The 21,884-nt window shown below is 39.9% G+C and overlaps 2 protein-coding genes across 5 annotated transcripts in view; one reads left to right on the top strand and one right to left on the bottom strand.

Moving 5' to 3' along the window:
• SENP1 (SUMO specific peptidase 1) overlaps positions 1-14,597 on the bottom strand; it is a 49,562-nt gene extending 34,965 nt beyond the window's left edge. The window contains exons 1-7 of one of the 4 annotated variants that reach the window (XM_032420263.1): positions 13,982-14,431; positions 13,175-13,305; positions 10,444-10,491; positions 8,646-8,776; positions 6,837-6,921; positions 5,940-5,981; positions 1,381-1,540 (exon numbers count right to left, since the gene is read on the bottom strand). In XM_032420263.1, the coding sequence (XP_032276154.1) occupies positions 1,381-1,540; positions 5,940-5,981; positions 6,837-6,921; positions 8,646-8,776; positions 10,444-10,447 (422 nt within the window). In that variant the 5' untranslated portion in view covers positions 10,448-10,491; positions 13,175-13,305; positions 13,982-14,431. Of the gene's footprint in view, positions 1-1,380; positions 1,541-5,939; positions 5,982-6,836; positions 6,922-8,645; positions 8,777-10,443; positions 10,492-13,174; positions 13,671-13,882; positions 14,432-14,459 lie in introns of those variants that run through there. The other 3 variants (XM_032420264.1, XM_032420262.1, XM_032420265.1) reach the window with 3 other exon arrangements.
• The window catches only part of PFKM (phosphofructokinase, muscle), a 45,313-nt gene continuing 37,190 nt past the window's right edge, over positions 13,762-21,884 (top strand). The window contains exon 1 of the mRNA XM_032420261.1: positions 13,762-13,844. The gene's annotated coding sequence lies outside the window, so the exon portion shown is untranslated. The remainder of the gene's footprint in view (positions 13,845-21,884) is intronic.

Below are 21,884 nucleotides of genomic sequence, written 5' to 3'. Positions count from 1 at the left end.
ATAAACACCCAGAAAATTCATGTAAATGCAGAGAAAACTATCTGAAAAGATATGCACTAGGATATTACAGAGGTGATCTCTCACTGGTGGAAACATGATGTTTTTACTTTTTATTTTTACCTATCTGTATTTTCTGAATCTTTACAAAGCACATGTATTTGTTTCTATAATAATGTTATTTAAAAAAAAATAACAGTATGGCCTTATCGGGTAAAAAAAGCAATTTGCCAAATAATACATATAGAAAATCTTTAATGAAGACAAAATAGCATTATACATTTCATAGTATACATAGCATACATCTCATGCTACATAGGAGTAAAAAAAAAAAACAAACCCAAGCATAGGGGAACGGTTTGGAAGGAAACACACCAAAGGGAGGGGAATAAGATTGTGAGGAATGGTCAAGGATCTTTAGTTTTATTGGCAACGTTTTAATTTTTACAATGTGAATGCACTAATGAATTCTTGTGTAATTTAAAAATATATTAAGAAGTGGGGAAGACCCCTGGGAGTACTGACACATGTTTCCAGAGTCCATGTGCTAATAATCATAAAATAAAAGCTATCTCATTGGTTTCTATCAACAGCAGAAAGCTTAGCCTTGCCTAAGCAGGAAATTAAATGATCCCACATTCCTAAAATCCATCACCAGAGTAAAATTTAAGAAGTCATAAGTAATATTTAAAAAAAATATATTTTACTAATAAAGTTGCTGAAGGAAAAGTTTCTAAGCCAAACTTCATCTGTCTTTAATGATCAGTATAAGCTTGGTGAGGGAATAGGTAGCACTTATGAAATTGGGCTAAAAAGGAAAAAGAAAACAGTTACAAAGAATTCATAACTCTATTTTCTAAGAGAGGTAGTTTAGGTCTAGTTGACTAAGGCCACGAAGTGCAGAACTTCGTTGGTTTAAGCCAGGTCTCTGCTCATGTGAAAGCCTATAAAATGTACTGATTTCTTTGCTACTGAAGTTGTAGAAATTTAAGATTCATAACAGCCATATTAATCCCAAAATACTCAGATGCACCAAGATTTCCCTCAAAACTCTCCTCTAATGAGAAACTTGGGCTGTCACCAAAATTCAGCACCAAGTAAATTAAAAGTTGAAAGTTTAAAATGGATTTGTCCATATTTTCACAGTTTAAAATTCAGAAACAATGTTACTCCTTTAAAATGCCGATGTCAAGCTGCTCTCCACAATTCCGGGGCAACAGCTCTTTCTGCCCAAGGGTTCTGTCCCCATGCTTTAATAAAACCACCTTTTTGCACCCCAAAAATAAATAAATAAAATAAAATGCCAATGTCAACAACTATCTCATGGCCATTTTCTCTTGTATCAGAGGAAAGGCTTGTGAACTAGGAGGCCAGAATACCTACCTTGAGGTCTTTCGGGTTTCGAGGTAAAGACTTCGGCTGTTTCTTGATTTTTGTAAAGTTGAACCTGATGCTGGAGTGGAATTTCTCCACTGGCCATTTGCACTCTGGCCAAAGGTTCTTAAATCTCCTGAGCCAAGAAAACTGTCTGAGGAAGGGTTGTCTAAAAGAATAAAAGTTTGAATAATTAGACAAATACTTACAGTAGTTTTCCATATGTCTGCAACCATGTCCAACATTGTATTCCAAAGTAATGTGGTAAAGCACCATGTCTCTCATGGAAGAAAGATCCCAGTCTCAACTGCCAGTAAAGTCTGCAGTAAGGGAACTTCTACAAACTATAATTGATTCAGCCATACTAACCTGAAAATTGATGAAGGAGCTGAATCCTGCCACAGCCATGTGCCTTATCTGCATCAATGTGACTCCGTGGTGTCCACCAAAAGTCAACATTTTACCCCAACTATATCTTGCAAGCACTCCCAGGCCTGGGCCTGAAAGAAGGTAGGCCAGACCAGTAAGAAAGCAGGTGGAGGGCCAAGGAGAATTGTAATTCAAATGAACAACAGTTATCGCTTAATAAGCAGCTGGTGTCACTTTCTTATTTTTAATTACCATGTTCACGACTCAGGGGCTCTCTCTAAGAGCAGAGATAACTTCATTGCTGCTTATTCTGGCTGGCTTATGGCAGGAATGACCCATCATATGCATCTGGTTCTGGTATGATAACCTTCGGTCACTTAATGTCATAATCATCAGACATATCAATACTCCCTCCAATGCTTGTTATTGCAATCAGACTAAGGATTATTTATTATCTGAATCTCCTGACTTGTGGCTTACAAACTGGGGTAAGAAAAGTCTCTTGAAATTTCAGCTAGGAATAGAATAATTTTTTTCCTTTTTTTTTTTTTTAAGTAGGCTCCACACCCAGCGAAGAGCCCAAGGCAGGGCTCGAACTCACGAGCCTGAGATCAAGACCTGAGCTGAGATCAAGTATTGGATGCTCAAACAACTGAGTCACCCAGGTGCCCCAGGAATAGAATAATGTCTAAATCCACCTCTCCCTATCAGCAGGATCAAACAATTTAAAACAGCACTTTCAAAATAACTTCAGATGTCAGGTTATGGAACTCTGAGGAGCACCAGTGCAAAAATGAGAATGATAATTCTCTATTTCCTGAATTTTTGCCTAATGCTAACATCATTTTGAAGATCCTCTTTCAAAGCATATCACTATAGAACTCTGCACAATATTATGTTATTTAAAATATTTAATGTGGCTTTTGATACTGTATCCAAAAAATAGGGTAGCTGACAAAAATAAGTTTTGTACTGTGGGGTTTTTTTTGTTTGTTTGTTTTTTGTGAGTTTTTTTTATCAAGACTATCAGGATTTAGGATAAATAAGACAGGAAAAAAAGCAGCATTCAGGGGTAGTATTAGTACCAGTTGATTCACCACTGAATGAACCTACTCTTAATAATTAAATTTACTCTCAAAATTAATTATAACCTTGTACCTTTGCAATCAGTATCTATGCTTAGCATCTATTACTATTACTACTTTAAGGAGAGAAACATAAGGCTAATAAAAAAAATGAGTAGCATTAAAGGACCAGAACATTTTAATCTTTAAATGCAAAGTAATAACAGTAGAAATCTGTCTCTTACGCTTCTTTGCTAAAATATGATTAGGGAATGATCTAACTAGAGATGTCTACTTGAGGAATGTCTACCAAAAATGCAAAATTACCCTGATAAGTGTGAAATTTGAGACCAAGGATAAGCCAAAGTAGCCTCCTCAATGGCATTTCACAAAGGCTTCAGCTTTTAAATGCAAGGGAAGAGCACAGGATCAGGCAGTCCGTTTAACCAGAACAAGGTGGTTCCATCCCCACTCAATGAAAGCAATCAGTAGTCTTCTATTGCTGATGTAATCAAGCAGAGCTAGAGAGGGACCCACATGGGGCTGCAGACACTCTTTTTAGTGATGGTTTAACCTGGTATTCTGTCATCGTTAAGAAATCAGATTGCAAACGCCACAAATAAGGTAACTTACTACGTGTACATACGCACACACAAAACTATAAGGAAATACACCAAAAGTTTAATTTTGGTTGTGTTCCAATAATAGAATGATGGGTATTTTTCTACCTTTCTCTACAAATTTTCTACAAGGACAAGCAATACTTTTATGGACATAATGAAATAAACTTTATATTTTAAAAAAAGTATGTCAGGCAATCACTTACAATGAAAGTAACCATCATCAGTTGCTCCTGTTAACTTTCAGATTTCGTTATTATAAATAGCAGGATGCTTTAAATCATCTACTAAATGCCAGTATGGCAACCTAATTTAACATATTTTCCAAAGATAAGATGTTGATAATGATTCTAAGCATGAGCAAAATCATTTCTTTTCATCTTAATCTACTTTTGTTTAGTGTTTAAAATGTTTTAATTTTCAATTGTGTTAATAAAAGCAAGAGGTCTTGAAGTCTGACCAGCAGTAAGTTACTAAAGTAAAAGAGTTGCATTTTCTCTGCTTTCTAAAAAAGTTTTTTTTAATAGTCTAATCTTAAGTGGATTAAGAAGCAGATTTTTAAAAAACTTGATACAGAGAGGCAGATGCAGTAAAGCAATAAATGGTAAGCTCCAGACCCTAGATTCTAAAGTTTGGGGCTTTCCCATGTTTGTTTTCACCTTGATGGAAAAGAGAATAGCAAGAGAGGAGACAAACACCAAGACAAAATGAGAAGACTAAGGCAGGTAAACTGGAGACCCCCATCTCGCCCAATCAAGCAATGAAGCTCAAGGTGACTGACTACAGAAATCAATGTGGGGATTATCGGAAAAGAAGACATACAAAGGAGAGAGCAGAGACAAAATTCCGCAGGACTTTCAATCAATTGGAATGGGTGTGGCAAAGGAACGCAGTTAAGAAAAATAACAGTAAAAAGTAGATTTAAATTGAAGACTTTAAGAAAAAAGTATTGAAACCCTTGGCCTTCACAGATTTAAAATTTTGATTGTCAGAGAGCAACCCTGGAGGACTGTGACATGCCATACATTTGTTTGGTCAGGGATGAGATGAAATTTGGTAGAGGCACAAATCTGAATCCTCTGCTTCAGGCTGTAATTTAGAGAATGAATCTAATAGCTCAGCATCCCCATTTCAATATGGCTTTGTTATTCACTGTTGCTATTCGCTATTCATCATCATGTATACAGTAACTGTCATGAAGTAATTTTTTTCCTCTAAAAAATAGCCTTCAAATGAGAGACAAAACTTCAGTGTAACATTCTGATATAGGGATCAACTTATGGTATGATGACAAACATAGGAAAAATGTACCTCTCAAGAGTCATGCAATTGAGTAGAAAGCCAAGAATCTGGTCAAATACCACCATAGTCAAGAACATGAAGATCTGAGATGATCTCGGATATATCCTTTATGAATATCAAAGGTGTAATGAAATTTAAAAGAAAAAAGGCTATATATACAAATGTTTTTAAGTCATATTATTTACAATAGCTAAAAATAGTGAGTGTGAAGGAGACCTAAACTATAGAGAAAATAATGAAGCAAATGAAGGAATGGGACCATTATCCTAAATCATAGTCCCCTAGGTCCCACTGCACTTCTGAATTTAAAATTTTTGGAATTTTAGAAAGATAACCTGGGATATACTATGTAACACTTCAAGGTATAATTTGAAGCTACACCCTGTAATCAAACATATTGATATATCTGCAGTGAAATATATAAATACTCATATTTACAGAAATAAATAGAAGAAAAAATATAAATAGCTTCATGTCAGTTCATGTGGGTTTTGCCAAGGAACAAATTCATGTCGGGTCAATCTGGATGCCAAATGAATTATGAAAAGAATTTCTGGTTTTCAGAGCTTTTTGGATTTTGGAATTGCACATAAAGCATTGTGAATGTGCATATCAGTTCCATGGATTATTAGAAATCAACAGAAAAAGGTAGACACCAAGAATAACATGTAAACAGATGGAAAAGTAAAAATTAAAATATTGGGCTAAAAAAGATCTGTATTGAATCATACAATGTGTATCATGTATGTCCACATGGATAAGGCCACAGAGTTGAGTTGTTATGGTCAGCAGATTTTGAGTATGATTTTCTATATATAATTGTTTATTATTAAGCAATTATTTTAAACTAAAAGTAAATATTCTATCCAATGGTAAATCAACAATATGAAATTATAAGCAAGCACAGCCTGAGTTCAAATGGAAATACTAATGATCTCATTTCATTATCCACTCAACTGTCCTTTCCCTAGGATTAATAATGAACTATCCAACTAGATGTCAGGCTCTCTGCTCATCGGAAAGGCCTTTCCAATAATAATGATGGCAGAGTTACTTTCTGAGCCAGTTAACTGATTTTCCTACACAAACTATGCACATACTTTGTGGAGACCATTTCCCATACCACGAGAGGAAATTCAGAGCCCAGGGTAAAGTACCACCCACCTAAATGACATTTAAATATAATATAAATCTAAAAGATCATCATACTAACGTCTTTTTAGGGGACGAGATCTCATCTTGCTGACAAAGAATCCTGAGGAAGCCAAATAACAACAATAATTATTATTTGCATTTCATATTTATTACCTCAATTTATCCTTATAAAAATCCTATTAGGGCAGGTTCAACAGTATTACTAATATTCCCATATTTGTGGGAAGGTAAGGAGACTGAAGCATTAGGAGTGATAAGACATGGGAAGGCACTATAATCTTCCTGGGTCATACTGCCAGGAAGCTAATCAACAAAAACCTCTTAGCTTCCCCAAGACAGAGCCAGAAGATCACTGGAAGTCCTAACCTTAGGAAGGGGGCAGATGGAAAGTCGGGCAGGCCAGGGACTAGGAAGAGCCTAGAGAATGCTGACTTCTGCCATGGATCACAAGCTGAACAGGCAAGCCCTTGAATATGCAAGCATGGCTGTGGCAGGTGCTAGATAGAAACATGTAGTTAACATTTCCTGCCCTGATGGAGGGACAAGCTTGGGTAGAAATAATTTTTCAGGATTCATGGTTTCAAGCAGAACAGAAATAGGCTAACTCTGTTCTTTATATCAATCCAAAACAAATATCCTTTATATCACACACACAGATCTTAAAAAAAAAAAAAAAAAAGTCAAAACCAAAGCTGTACTGCTTTTCACAATGACATAATGAACAAGTAAGAAAATAGATCCCCAAAAAACTTTTCCATTAAATATAATGGTTGAGACTAGGTCAGTAAAGTATTATAGTAACCTCCCCTCCCCCCCACACACAGTGATGTTTTAGTGGAAAAAATACCATTTTGCTTTTGACAATGTTTTCGCTCTAGAGATGGTAAACACACACAATTTGCTAGGAAGAAATCTGAATGGTACAAATGCTGTGACTCCAAGTAATATGTCATACCTGAATAATAATTTGGATTATAAGCTGCACTTCTTGTAGAACATGTATAAGATCGGTCCAAATTTCCTTCCCTGGAAGGTAAAATCTAAACAAAGCAAAAGATTTTTCTTAAATCATATTTTTGACAATAAAATGGAATAAAAATTTATGTTCGGAAAAATGTATCATTAAACAAGGTTATGACATATTTCAGAATTCAGTATAACTATATTTTTATATATTATAAAGAAACTACATACTGATAAGAAAGGAAAACGCATAGGCAATCTGATGACTGAGGCTTCAAGGGGGAAAAATAGGCAAAGTATCTGTTATACAACTTAATTCAAAGGATACTCATTAAAAGGTAAATATGCACACAGTATATCCTGTTCTGAAAGCCAGTTGTATCATTTATCAAAGAGGGTGACAAATGAACCTGGTTTTGAATCTTTTGATAACTTCATACAGAAGTTCTTAATCAGGGGTGGGGCTGCACCCCAGTACCAATCTGGAAATGTGGGACTATATATTCAGTTTCCAAAAATGACTACTGGGGGCAGATGTTACACATATTTAGTGCCCAAGGGCCAAGAATGCTAAACATTCTGCTTTGCTTGGGAGAGATTCACACAGTAAAGAACTGTCTCATCCATATTAGTAATGGCTTTCCTACTGAGAAAGACTGCTTTATTAACAATGTTCTTCAAACCTTAATGTGCAAATAACCCAACTGGAGCTTTTTTTTTCTTTTTTTAAAAAATGTTTTAATTTCAGCATAGCTGACATACAATGTTACACTGGTTTCAGGTGTACAACATAGTGATCCAACTTTTCTATATGTTATGCTATCCTCACCACAAATGTAGCTACCATCTGTCACACTGTATTCCCTATGCTGTGCCTTTTATTTCTGTGACTTATTCACTCCATAACTGGAAGCCTGTACCTCCCACTCACCTTCACCCACTTTGCTCCACCTCCCCTCCCCACAACCATCAGTTTGTTCTCTGTATTTACAGATCAAATTCTGTCATTTTGTTTTGTTTTTTAGATTCTACATATTAGTGAAATCGTATGATATTTGTCTTTCAGTCTTATTTCACTTAGCATAATACTCTCTAGGTCTATGCATACTGTCACAAATGGCAAGATCTCATCCTTTTTTATGGCTGCATGATATGTGTATATGTATACCACATCTTCCTTACCCATTCTTCTATCAGTGGACGTTTAGGTTGCTTCCATGTTTTGGCTATTGTAAATAATGCTGCAATAAACATAAGGGTGCATATGTCTTTTTGATTTAGTGTTTTCATTTTCTTTGGGTAAGTACCCAGGAGAAAAATTATTGGATCATGTGGTATTTCTATTTATCAGCTGGAAATTTTTAAAACTGTAGATTCTGATTCAGTAGGTCTGGGGTGAAGCCTGGGATTCTGCACTTCTAACAAACTCCCGGGGGATGCTGTTGATACTAGTCCTTTGAGAAATTACATTTTATAGCACAGGGAAATCTCAAAGCTTCTGTATATTTACATATTTCTCCACATTTAATGCTCAGCAATTTTAAGACACTAGTTTAAAAGAACACTGACCTGTGCTTTGGTAGTTGTAATATGCACAGAAATAATAAAAAGTTTTCTAAAAAAACTCATACACAGCCTAGTTCTTGTCTTAACTTTAATATATCAAAAAGAATTCAAAACACCAGAAATACTGATTCTAAAAAGTTTATATATGTTTATCCTTTTGAGTGTGGCATTTAAATTACATCAGATGAAAACTTAAGCCAAATTCATTAACTAAGGGAAGAAAATTATTCCTAACCTGATGGTCAGAAAATGAAAGCTGGTCCTCTGGAAAACCTGTTTGTGCCAGGAGATGGGTTTTGAATATGGAGTTGTGGTTCACTAAAGTTACTTCTCCAGCATCCATCCTCATCCTATCAGCAATATCATCTGAGGAAAGAATCCGAATTAATTCAGGTCACATAATTCTTCAATAACTACTTTCCTATGAACAAATCATTTCACCTAATAAAAATGATTCCCAAAGAACATCTCTATAGTCAAATAAAACCTCTCGTTCAGAACTAACCATTGGCCAGAAATCTCAAAATGTCATTGTCAAAAAGAGGCCCACATGCAGAAATTGGCTCATTTGGAATTGACTGAGATCATCTATCTACCAAATAGTTCAAAACTTGTGCAAGTATAAAAAAAAGCTTAACTCAAAGTTTTTTTTAAAAAAATGAAATTTTCCCTAAAAAAAACTTTGAATGTTTCAACTATAGAAAAAAATTTAACTATTAAAAAAAAGGGAAAGAAATTTCACCATTCAGAAACAAACACTGTTGGGCGCCTGGGTGGCTCAGTTGGTTAAGCGACTGCCTTCGGCTCAGGTCATGATCCTGGAGTCCCTGGATCGAGTCCCGCATCGGGCTCCCTGCTCGGCAGGGAGTCTGCTTCTCCCTCTGACCCTCCCCCCTCTCATGTGCTTGCTCTCTCATTCTCTCTCTCTCAAATAAATAAATAAATAAATCTTTAAAAAAAAAAAAAAAAAAAAAAAAAAGAAACAAACACTGTTAACAACTGTTTATTTCCTTTGTCTAACTCAAAAAGGTGCTTTAAAACATAATGTACCCGAACTTTTTTCTGCAAAAAGTATCATTTATTCATCTGGCTCTTAACAGGTATCAGCTCAATTACTGTCATGCTATGGCAGAACCTTACTTTATAACCACCTTTGATAGAGGACGTATCACCACCTTTGAGACCTTTGTTAGTATAAAAGAGCTAGAATAGTAACAGATCAGAGTGATGGAATTCAGTGACTTACAGTGACATCAACAATTAGAGAAAAAGTGAAACAGATGACCAGGGGAGAGAGAAGGTAGACTAAGCAAAAGAAAAAAACAGAAGAGAGAAGACTAACGTGACTTAAAAAGGAGCACATGGAATGTTATAAGATCTAACTGTATAAATAAATTGTTCAACCTATTCCCAGCTGGCTACTAGTCCTGACCTTGTATTGATCCCCTTTATAGACATAAAGAACTATAAATAGTGGAAAATGTTGTAATCACAATTAATTCTCAATGCTACTAGCTAAACGAAATTTAAAATCTACCTTAATCAAATTATTTATCATACAGAAGTTAGTATAACACAGTATGAAAGAATAAGGACTCTGGAACCAGGCTGCCTGAGTTTAAATTCTGGCTCTACCAGTTAAAGTTGTTTCTTAACCTCTGTGCTTCAGTTTCCTTGTTGATATTAGGCACCCGTGTAAGGCAGTTGTAAAAAATGAAATGAATTAATATATTTTAAGTACTCAGAATAGGGCCTGGCACATAATAAATGTCTGCTAGTGTGTATCTGGCTTTTTCAATACAATGAATGAAAAATGCTTCCAAATGATGCTATAAACAATGTCTCAACCAAAAGAAAATTGTCATTATTACATAATTAGGTTGAGATCTCCTTTAAGATTATTATTATTAAGCACAAAGATGCAAATACTGAAAATGTTAAAAAAAAAAACAAACAAAAACCATTCTTTCGATTCAACTGAACTAATCAGAGTAACTAAAAGGACTGAATTACTATTTCATAGTCAGACTTACCCATGTCAGGTCCTTTCACATCACTGACTTTAGCAAAGATAAAAAGTCCTATAAAAGAAGACAGAAAACAGAAATGTTACGTACTGAAACAGCTCCTTCATATAATTATAGAACAGGAAGCCACTCCAAGTGACATTTGTGTTCTTAGTAGAGAAAAATATAAGGTGGTAAGGAGAGATGACTTGATGGGAAGAGAATAGAAACTAAAACTAGTTGAGGCAATTCTAAACATTTCTGAACCCTGAGCTATATTAAACAGCAATTATGGACTACTCACAGAATCACAGACTGTTACAGCAAAAAGTTGGTAGTGCCAACCCTTTGGAGATTAATTTGCATATGGTCATAAAGTTAGTCAGTGACTGCACTGAAATTACAACCAAGAAATCCATTGCTCTATTACCTCATGGTAAACCATTTTATAAACAAGTGATAGATCTTATGGTGGTACCATTAGACTTCTCTTCCATATGTTTTAGTCAGTGGCCAAATATAGCTACTGATATTCTAAGGACAATCAAGAAATACTTCCCAGTTGTACTAAAGTACTTTCTCTCCCGTTACAAACCAAAGCCCCTTTGCCTACACCAAATTATTTTCTCCTCTGATGTATCTAATTTTCCCAGAAAAAGGAATTTAAAAGCCTAACTGCTTGGAACTAGGTTAATAAACATATCCTTGGCACACATGATTCTTGGCAGATCCAAGAGGAGACTAGGGATGGTAACAGTCACACTTACTATATTCATAATATCACGACCATATTTTTAAAAAGATTGAGCACTTCATCAACTTTAGTTTATAATCAACTTTATCAATCCACTTTAGCAATATCAGGGCTTCAATCTACTAAGGAGACTGGATGATGCTATTAGGTACTCCTTATGGTCGCAATGAAGTGCATACACGAAGGAAGCCTGCTTGAGCTTTTCCTGGCATACCTACAGACTAAGCAGAGTAATCATCTGATTACCCAGTCTTGCTGGGGAGGATTCCCAAATAACTTAAGGCTTATATTTAGGCTTTGAGTATGTTTCCAAATGCTCAACTTAACAAAAAGCTGCTATTTGGAAATTCTCCAGGTTATTCTTTCCCCTTCTTCCTTTTTAAATAAAGAAATTCCCTGGGTTCCACATTAAGGGAAAAAATCCTATCAACCAATAAACTAGCAGTGGCTTTTTCACATTTTACTTTTTTAGGCTATTTCATTAAATGTCATCACTAGCCTTTTTTGTTGATTTAAGGAGAATGCCAATTTAAAAGCTTGGTGCCCAGTAGAACAATCCCATGTTACTTCCTTTGCATTGCTAAGATAGATGTAAAGAGGGAATCAAGAAATCAAAGAATTTTAGAGACTATGTCCAGAAAGGTTAAGTGACTTGCCTGAAATCACATAGATGGGGCAAAGGGAAGATAAAAATCCAGGGTATCCTAACTCCCAAGCAAATGTGCTTTCAACAAACACCACAAAACATGGTATCCTTTAACATATCTTCATTCAAAGATTCATACACTTTGGCAAGATAAAATTCATCTCTTGGGGATGGTCCTGGGGGATCCACAGTTTCATAATTTTAATAATTAAAGCCCCACATTTACATTTTAATACAAATACATTCAGCTTCTTCAGGTGCTTATGTTACTTTCTTTTTGCCATTTGCATTTACATTAGAAGTAGAGATATTTTACTCCAAGATTCAACATGAAATGCTGGATCTGGAAACTTTGATGCCACCAAATTCTTGCAAGCCTAAGAATTTTTTCCTTTTAAGAAAAGTATTCTAGGGGCGCCTGGGTGGCTCAGTTGGTAAGCAACTGCCTTCAGCTCAGGTCATGATCCTGGAGTCCGGGGATTGAATCCCATATCAGGGCTCCCTGCTCAGCAGGGGGTCTGCTTCTCCCTCTTACCCTCCCCCCTCTCATGCTCTCTCTCTCATTCTCTCTCTCTCAAATAAATAAAAATCTTTATTAAAAAAAAGAAAGAAAAGTATTCCAATAACATTTCCTAGTTCACACTGGTCATCAATTTACTAAAAGAATATAAGCTGTTACAGGTATTCAGGTGAAGTCAAGTTAATAGCTGAACACAAAAGTAACAGGAGATCTGAAAGAAAAAAAAAAAAAGATGGCAAAGTCTTGACAGTAACAGAATGTAACAAGTAGAACAAAACATGTATAAGCTTACATGCAAAGAGGTGGTTATAAAAGAGAATGTTTACAGTTACCATGAAGTTACTAGAAAGTATATACCGAGGAGAGGCAATTAGCTTTATCCAGGACCAAATGTGGTTAGAATAATTTTCGATATGAGAAGGGTGTGAAAGTAATCGTGTGAATCCTCCTACTCTGAACTCATATAAATATATATATATCATATATACGATACAGTTTGTAGTATATCATCACGTATTTGTTTTTGTTTCTCATACTTTTACATGTAATCTCTCCCAATTAGACTCTTAACACCTTAACACTCTAACACCGTAAAACACTAAGCATTCAACTTCTTTAGTACACAAACATTGACTGTGCACCAATTACATACGAGGTACTAGGGATACAAAGATGAGTAACAACTGGTCCCTGCTGCTGAAACGCTGTCTACTGCGGGAAACCAGATCCATCAACAGATACTTATAGCAAGAAATAAAGCTGGTGCATTGGCAGGAGGCGTGGGAGTCAGGTAAAGGAAAGGAAAGACTTTCAAAGCAGTAGTCAAGAGTTACATCACCTTAGCCTGAAGTGGCAGAACCTGTTTTTTAATCCATTTGCTCGCTCCAGATTTAACTCATCAGATGGGTGACATGAAGACCAGGTTTGCAGTCAGGATAATTAATTGGAATCAGGCAAAAATGAATGAGACTTCTCAAAATAAAAACAAAATGAGGCTTCCAAAATTGGGACTAAAGGGAAAACAGGGGATCTCTAATTGGAAGAAGGTCGAGGGCTCATGCTTATGAGATGCTTAAGGCTTCACTGCAACTCTAATTTCAAATTCAATGTAATCCATCTTTCAACACGAGTGCTTAACACAAATTATCTCTACAAAGGATAAAGATTCAGGAGATGATGTGATCTACTCCATTCAGAATATCCGATTAGAACAAAGACCCTAAGTAAAATAGGTGGTAGCCTATATAAGGCTTTATATAAACTTCACAAGCATCACCACCACCCCAAATAAGTGTACCAAATGTGAAGTGAAATGACCTTAATAAGGCTGACTTGAAAGTGATAAAGGAGTAAGTTATTGCCAACAAGATAGTGAACACACTGCAGAGGCACCGATAAACAGAAATCACCAAGCTCAAGAGAAGCCGGGCATATATCCAGAGAGACCACGTTAGGGAACAACCAAGAAAGAGACGGTTCAAGGGAATGACCAGGAGGCGATGAGCCAGGTAAGCAAACCGTGGCAGTTTAAGGGGATTTTCATAACCTGGGCAGAAGGGTCCAGCCGTTTCTCTCTGGTGGTGGCACTAGCGTTTTCACAGCTCAGGGAGATACCACAGAGTAAAAGAGTTGGAGAAATGTTTACGTGAGACGCAGAAGTAGTCGAGAAATACCATTCAGGTCTCAAGGAAGTCGGGAGGTGAAGCAGGTGTAACAGAAAGCTGAGCTTCCCGGTGAAAACGGCTTTCCCTTGAGAGAAGACCCTGCCCGGGCGGGAAAGCCCCGAAATCCCAACCGGCCTTTTCCCCACAAGCAGGGCTGGCCGCTGAGACGGGGCCCGTGGTAACGGCAGGGAGACGGCCTCTCCCCGGCCCAGGAGAAAGGGGCCTGAAGGACCGGCCTCGGGAAGCCTAACTAACGGCCGCCGGCCAGATCGCGGCCGGTGGAGAGCAGGGGAGAGGGGAGGTGGTCCCAGGGGGCGGGGCAGAGGGAAAAGCGCCGTCCCCACAGCCCTCCCCGCTTCCGCCCAGCCCAGCCCAGGCTGCTGGGCCCGGACCGGCACTGCCTCCCGGCCCAGGCTCCCTCCATCCTCACCCCTCCCCCAGCTTCCCGCCGCCACTCACCGAACCGGAACCGGCTGCTATGCGAAGGGGTTTCCGGCCGGGCGCGGAACGCAAAACCCGGGAACCGCCGCGAACCGGAACAGCCTCCACAACACCGGAAGAGCCGCCCGGTGGCTGCGGAGGGGGGGGGTGGGGTGGAGCGGGAGGTCAAAGAGCAGAGTTGAGGACCCGGGGAACGCCTGCGCAGTGTGGCCAGGCCTGAGAAGCCCAGGGACCATCTAAGGGTGAAGTCATCGTTTCCCGTTCCCCTTTCAGTTTGGGGTTTCTCTCGTTCCCGTTCTCGTTCTCGGATTACTGTTAGTGTAACCGGACGTCCTTCGCTTTTTTCTGTTCCCTCGATCCCCTTGCACGCCGTCTTCTGGTTCCGCTCGGCGATTTTTGCTTTCGCTCTGGTTTCCATGGCAGCTTTTCGCTGTGGCCCTCCCTCGGCTGGCGGGAACTTGTGGCCACCTTGACAGATGCAGACCTGAGAGCTGAGTCGAGCTCTGTTTCGTGTATTATTGAGAATCACGGAACGTTGGTGGTTGTAGTGGTTGTGGGAAAGATTTTAGTCCTAACAGTTTCAGGGAAGTGAAGTCATTTCCCAAAGTTATAAAGTGCATGGCAGATCTGGGACTAGGAAACAAGTTTCTTAACTTGCAGTCCTGTGTTCTTTGCATCACATCATGCTTGATTGGCCATTTGGAAAAAGAAAAAAAAAAAAGCATCTTAGGATGAGCTTAGGTTAGACTCCGGAAACATGTAGAACCTTCCAGACTCTGGAGGAGTTTGAAACATGGGCAGAGGTGTGAGGAAAGCTATTGGGGGTCCACCAGAGATGTACTTTCCTGAGTAAAGATAGAAAAGGACCCAAGTGTCGGCCCTCTGAAGAACTAAATGGCCCTGGTGGTGTTCCTGTGACTGAATGGATTAACGTGTAATCTGTGCCCTACTTTTAAAAAGAAAATAGAAGAAATACGTTTGTTAATTCAGACTTTTTGCCAAGTCCTTCAACTTGGCCTCTGGACCCAGGCCCTCTCTAGAAGTCTTGGAGGAAATGCTTCTGAGTAGGCCCTCTAGACCTCAGAAGTCTGAGCTCAGACTTAAAGAAGGGGAGCCTCTGGAGGCCCCAGCCTTTTACCTACTCTGAGGTAAAAAGGAGAATACTTGCTGAATTCAGGAGATCTTGTCCTGTCAAATACATAAAAGTAGATCATTTGTATCCCTTCATATACTGGTATTTTATATTGTCATGTCCTAAGGCCTTTAGTATTGGGCATACCTGATCCATGTCTGTTTTGTCCAACCTAATCATTCCACAGATCTGTTCAAATGGATTAAACTCCATCTCTATTTCTAGGAGACAGCCATGCGTAAAGAGGAATTTCATCTGAAATTTTTCATGTGCGTGATTCAATCTCACGGGGTAGTCAGGCCTCCCCAGCGCACAGGTACCATTGTCTCCTGATCCTACTCCAGTGACAGATGGGTTCTCTTGCAGGGAGTTTCAGTATGGGATGTGAAACTTACTAGTCTAAATGTAGGTGTTAGGGGCCAACTGACTTTATTCCGTCCCCAGTATAGTAAAATATTTGTCTCTGAGTCATGTCTCTTCCTTGTACAAGTATCAGGTGAGATTTTGGTCTCACGTGTGGGAATAGGCCCAGGCAGATACAAAGGACGGACCAGGGAGTTGAGGAAGGACAAGATTTATAGCACATGACCTGGTAGTTGATTTCTCTGTGCTTTGTGAATCCCTTTCTGGGCTCATCTGTCCGAGTCCTTGTTATGACTGTAATTGACACTGAAACCTGTAAGATAGAGTCCCAGAGAGAAATGACTTTCTATTCTACCACAGTCTCAAAGTAGCTAGTTACATGTTCTGCTTGGAATAGAACCTTTTTTTTAGGGTAAGATAGTTGTTGAGAAAAGTCATGACTTCTCTAATTTTTCACTGGATTATGGGGGAAAAGGCCCTGGACAGCTAAGAGTTACAGAGGAAATGAAAGAGAATAAGTAGCACTCCTTTCCCTGAATCCCACCTTGAGGGTAACCTAGAGATATTGCTTCTCAGCTGGGGAAGCTTCAACTTCCAGCATGCTCATACAAAAGCCACCACCTGAGATAGACAACCTGAAGTCTCCACCTGCTATGGATGATCCAGGCACCATGGAAGGCATACCTATTTTGAAAAATGGTGAGGCATGTGGTTAAACAAGGGGGTGGGGAGAGGTGGAAAGGAGTATTGGGAAATGAAGTTTATGCATACATTATAAATTAGGATACAACTACGAAATTTGAATTAAGACACAGGGAGAAAATGTGTGTGTGTGTGTGGTCGGGGAGACATTGAGAGTAAGTAGATCATCTGGGAAACTACAAAGAGGGACAGTACTGTCTATGAAGAACAGCTTGATTTAATCAATAGTGATTCAGTTGGCTTCCTCATGCCTATAAGGCACTAATCTACTTTATCCTATTTTTTTAAATGCTGAGTTTTTTTTTTTATTTTATTTATTTGAGAGAGAGAGTGAGAGAGAGAGAGAGCACAAGAGGGGGTAGGGTCAGAGGGAGAAGCAGACTCCCCGCTGAGCGGGACTCGATCCTGGGACTCCAGGATCATGACCTGAGCCGAAGGCAGTCGCTTAACCAACTAAGCCACCCAGGCGCCCCCATTTTTTTCTTTTTTTAAAGATTTTATTTTTATTTATTTGAGACAGAGAGCACAAGCAAGAGGGAGGACAGAGGGAGAGGGAGAAGCAGACTCCCCCTGAGCAGGGAGCCCCAAGTGGAGTCCTGGGATCATGACTAGAGCCAAAGGCAGATGCTTAACTGACTGAGCCACCCAGGTGCCCCTCATTAATTTTTTCGAAGCATTACTATTCAAAGTCATTGCACTGGGCTCAATAGATGAGAGAATGAGCTAGACACTTTCCCTTTCTCCCAGGAGCCTGTGATCAAGAAGGGAGATAACATGAGACAGCGTGTAAGCGAAGAGCTTGATAACTTTGGTTCAAGATGTTGAATTTCCAAAGAGGATGCCATAGAGAGGTAGGGAAGGGAGGGAGCAGTGGACCGCTTAGGCAGAGTTTCCCTCTGGCAGGGCACTATGCAGGCAGGCACCATGGCTAAGTCCTAAGCTTTGAAATGCACAAACTATAACTTAATTCAGTCTCATTTTAGTGAACCTAGAGTTAACCATACTCACAGGAAAATGGTTTATACACAAGGATACGAACTTATTAAGATGTTGGAGCAACATATGTCTGTATATGACAACTGTGCGTGGTCTGTGTCCCTTTTATCAGACCTGCTTTGCCCATTCATAAATAGCTGCTAGGTACGAGAAGTAAGTCCAGCTGGTGGCCCTGTCCTCCACTTCCTTGACTTTGTATAGATTATTTCTTATTTGCCTTTATCTTCCCTGCTTTTCCCTTTCTCATTTTGCTCTATACCTAAAACTCAGGTCACTGCAGACCCCCTTAGCTCTGATGATCCATTTGGAGCCGCTTCTGTGGTTTGAACTCAGCATTATCCCACAAACAAAATTCTGATGTTAACTTGTGCCTTTAAACACTGAGGCCTCAGGTGAGAGCTACAGTGAACCCTTCCAGCTTTCTCCTTAGAGATGGAGAATCAAATGTCTTCCCAATTAGCCCCAATGGGACCTCTGTTCCTTCTTTTCTGACTCTCTCCCTGCCTGCTTTCTATCGTCTTTCCTTCCTTTTTTCCTTCCTCCTTTTCTTCCTTCCTCCCCACCTCCCTCCTTTTTATTCCTTCCCAGAAAATTGATTGAACACATACTATGTCAGGCACTGTAGTTGGCGGTGGGAATAGACTAGCAAACAAAACAGGGACATTGCCTACTCTCATCAAGTTTATAGTTCTCTGGGAGTAAGACAGCAATCACATCATCACACACAGATCATTAGAATGATGCTAGTACAGTGAAAATAATACCACATAATCAGAGTGTAATAACAGTGTACCTAATCTGGCCCGAGAAGTTGGAAAAACACTTTCCAAGGAAGACCCGAAAGATGCGTATGCCTTAGCCAGGAAAAGGGGAAAGAAGAGCTTTTTGGAAAAAGGGACTGTAGGATCTGAATTGAGAAGGAGTTTGGCTCATTGGAGGAGCAGAGAAGGCCAGCACAACTCGGGTGGGAGAAGAGTAGCTGGAGATTGAACTGTAAAGATAGTATAAGAGCCAAATCATGCTGGGCCTTCTAGGTCTTCCCACTCCCCAGCTGTGGGAACTCACTGAAGAGTGACAGGATCTGGCTCCTGGGTTGAGGATGACTTGGAGGCGGCAGGAGCAGTTGTGCGCTCTGGTGAAATGGGAAATGCCACCACCTGGCTCCTCTCCACCTAGGGCCTAAGCAAGGAAGTCATGGCATCAAACAGCATGGTTGGCAGAGGTGAGCCAAGAGATACCAATGCCACAGCACCCCAAAACCCTGGCCTGATGTCCCCCTGCTGCTGTCAGCCTGAAGAATTCATAGGGACTCCACATGAGGCTGTGTGTGGACAAGCTGAGCTCTAATCCTAATGGGAAATGGAGCACATTTTGTTTCTAATCTCACACTTGGCGGGGAAGCAGTTGCCGTTAACTATCTTCTCTGACTCCCGCTAAGAGCAGCTTAGAATAGGCCAGCCCTGCCTGTACTGTGACGAGGTAGGCCCCGAGTGTGTGTGTGTGTGTGTGTGTGTTTCTGGCCTATGGAGGATCAGTTCCCAACAGAAGGAAGCCATTTGGTCCTGCACTGGGACACAGCAAAGGAGTGAGTCATGTAGGCCCCTAACCTTTGCAAGGAAAGGTGGTTAGAATTCCTGGAGAGCTGAGAGCGTGAGACAACGACCTCCAGCACAAAGGCTCAGGGGCAACAGTAGCTTTGTGGGCCAGGCTCTGACCCAGCAGATCCAGCCGCCCACTAGACCCAGAACCTCTCCTCTGCACACACCTCTCCTGGCCACTGATGGACAACTGGCCTTGGCAACCCGGGACTCCTGAGATGACTATTTACCAGGCTGCAAATGAGGGAGTGTACCAGGACAGTAGTGTAACCCCCATCTACCCCCTGTGTTACCACTTATCCCTGGAGGTGTAAGACCTTACTACCATATTCCTTCCTTCATTTAGATGATCTGTCACCAGAATTGCCCAGTTCCCAGCACCGTTCTCTTCCTTTGACAGTAGGACTGTCAAAACCACTCACATCCTGGTTTATGCAGACCAGGATGCAACATTTCTTCAACACTGAATGCAACTGATACATGGAGGTGATTGCTCCCCACAGCCCAAGTTTCTTCCAAGTAGGTGTACTTGTTTTCTGCATTAGAGACAAGGTTTTCCATATATAGATGCCATGTTATAAGTGACCCGAGAGCCTGTACTCTTGTTGAAGGAAAATCAGTGGGAGTTCTGCCTCTGTAAAGATTGTCTTAATCTCAACCTAGTTGCCATTCAACATTGATCTCCTGGTCCCAACCTTCTAGGACAAGCTCCAGAGAATTCGAGTTTTCCTAAAGCTGAAACTCTAAGGGCGCTTCAACTGTCAACTGAATGGGGAAGATCATTGAGTAAGAAAATAGTCTTACAGATGCTCTTCTTTCAATCAAATATGCAAGGATACCAGTAGACCTCTGGAACACTTTTTTCATCTTCCACTGACTAATAGAGATAATCTTATGCATCCCCTTTGACCATCCTAGTCTGGGTGGTCCCTTATCAAACTGCCTCTCAGTCAACCCAGGGAAATGTATTTAAGAGACTAAAGGTATAGTCGTTGGATTATGGACTTACTAACCAGCTAACCCTTTCACATTATGCTTGATGAGGTGTTAGCTGATCTGAAATGGAAGACTCCCAGTTTGTCTTACATAATTATTGTCTTCTCTGTTCTGATATCCCCCAAAGCTTACTTCTTTAAGGAAAGAAAATGTTTATCTGGTCCAAACTTGAGACTACATACCTCAGCTGAAGAGTTTGTTTTCCTCTGACTCACTCAAGACTTGAAGGTGGCACCTTCAACCTATAGTAGGGGTCATCTTGTTACCTGTGACCTCTTTCTTGAGCCAGTTTTCCCAAGAACTTGATCCTAATGGGTGAAAATTGGAGCCATCTAAGCCTTCCAAGAGTGCTAATTTATTTTTCAAGTGATGGTGGTCTTGGACCTCTACAACTTGCAACAATCATTCCCCAACTTTATTGTGCATCAAAATCACCTGGAGGGCTTGTTAAATCATGTAGTTGAGGCCCCACCCCCAGAGTTTCTGATTTAGTAGGTTCCAGGTAGGACCCAAGAATTTGCATTTCTGACAAGCATCCAGGTGATGCTGACTCTGCTAGACTGGAACTGAGAACCATTGTCTTAAGCTTTATGTCAGAAACATTAATATTAATGGCTAGTGGAGGCTGTTCTGTCTCCAGGGGTCATCCTATCCCAGCCAGAGCTGAAGATAACTCTCCAATGCAGACAGTGGTTTTATGCCCATGTCTAGGGTCTGTCCTTATGGAGCTTCCATTGGAGGAAAACAGATTATATTCAGATAATGACCAGGTGAGATCCAGGAGTTGTGTAGAAGTGAGAGGACCAGATAGATATTTGTTTCAACTCAGAAGTTCATACCTAATTGCTGTATGTGTTTCACACCAACCCACCAAGTCACTGTAGCCCATTTATAACTCTGATTCTAGCCCAGAGGAAATCTTGGTGACCCTCCTTTGTGACACTCCTACCTTGTTCCTGCCTCAGGACCTTTGCATTTGCTATTCTCCCTATCTGAAAGCTCTCCTTCAAAAGGGTAGCTTGGTTTTCTCTCCCATTTATTCAAACCTCCTCCTAGAATGTCATCTCAGCAAGGTTTTTCCAGTCCACCCTGTTTAAGATAGCACCTTTATCACTCTGCTTCTTTGCTCTGCTTTATTTTTCTTCAAACACTTATCACTATTTGACTAATTTGTTTATTTTTTTAAGATTTTATTTATTTGAGAGAGAGAGCAAGAGAGAGCACGAGTTGGGGAGCATGAGCAGGGGAGGGACAGAAGCAGGCTGTGATAATGCCAGGCTCAATCCCTGGGATCATGACCTGAGCCCAAGGCAGATGCTTACTGACTGAGCCACCCAAGCACCCCTTGACTAATTTGTTTAATATCTGCTTTCCTCACTAGAGTGTAAGCTCCATGAGGACAGACAGGTTTTTTTTTTTTTTTCCAACCTGGATCCCCTTGAGTCTAGAACAGTGCCTAACATGTAATAGGTGCTCTGTATTTGTTGGCTGAATATGTGAAACCTATAGTATGCTATTTCCTATTCTCTTGGGTTAGAGTCACACCTGGATGACTGCCATGCCTATTTCTCATTCCTAAATGTCCTGGGACACTATTACTAGCATCATTAACATGATCTTCATCATCTCATCACAGTGGACTAAATATAGATCTGT

The sequence above is a fragment of the Phoca vitulina genome, unplaced genomic scaffold (assembly GCF_004348235.1).
Source record: "Phoca vitulina isolate PV1807 unplaced genomic scaffold, GSC_HSeal_1.0 scaffold23, whole genome shotgun sequence".
Lineage (NCBI taxonomy): Eukaryota > Metazoa > Chordata > Mammalia > Carnivora > Phocidae > Phoca > Phoca vitulina.
The sequence above is the reverse complement of the archived record's forward strand: the minus strand, read 5'-3'. Positions and strand labels throughout refer to the sequence as shown.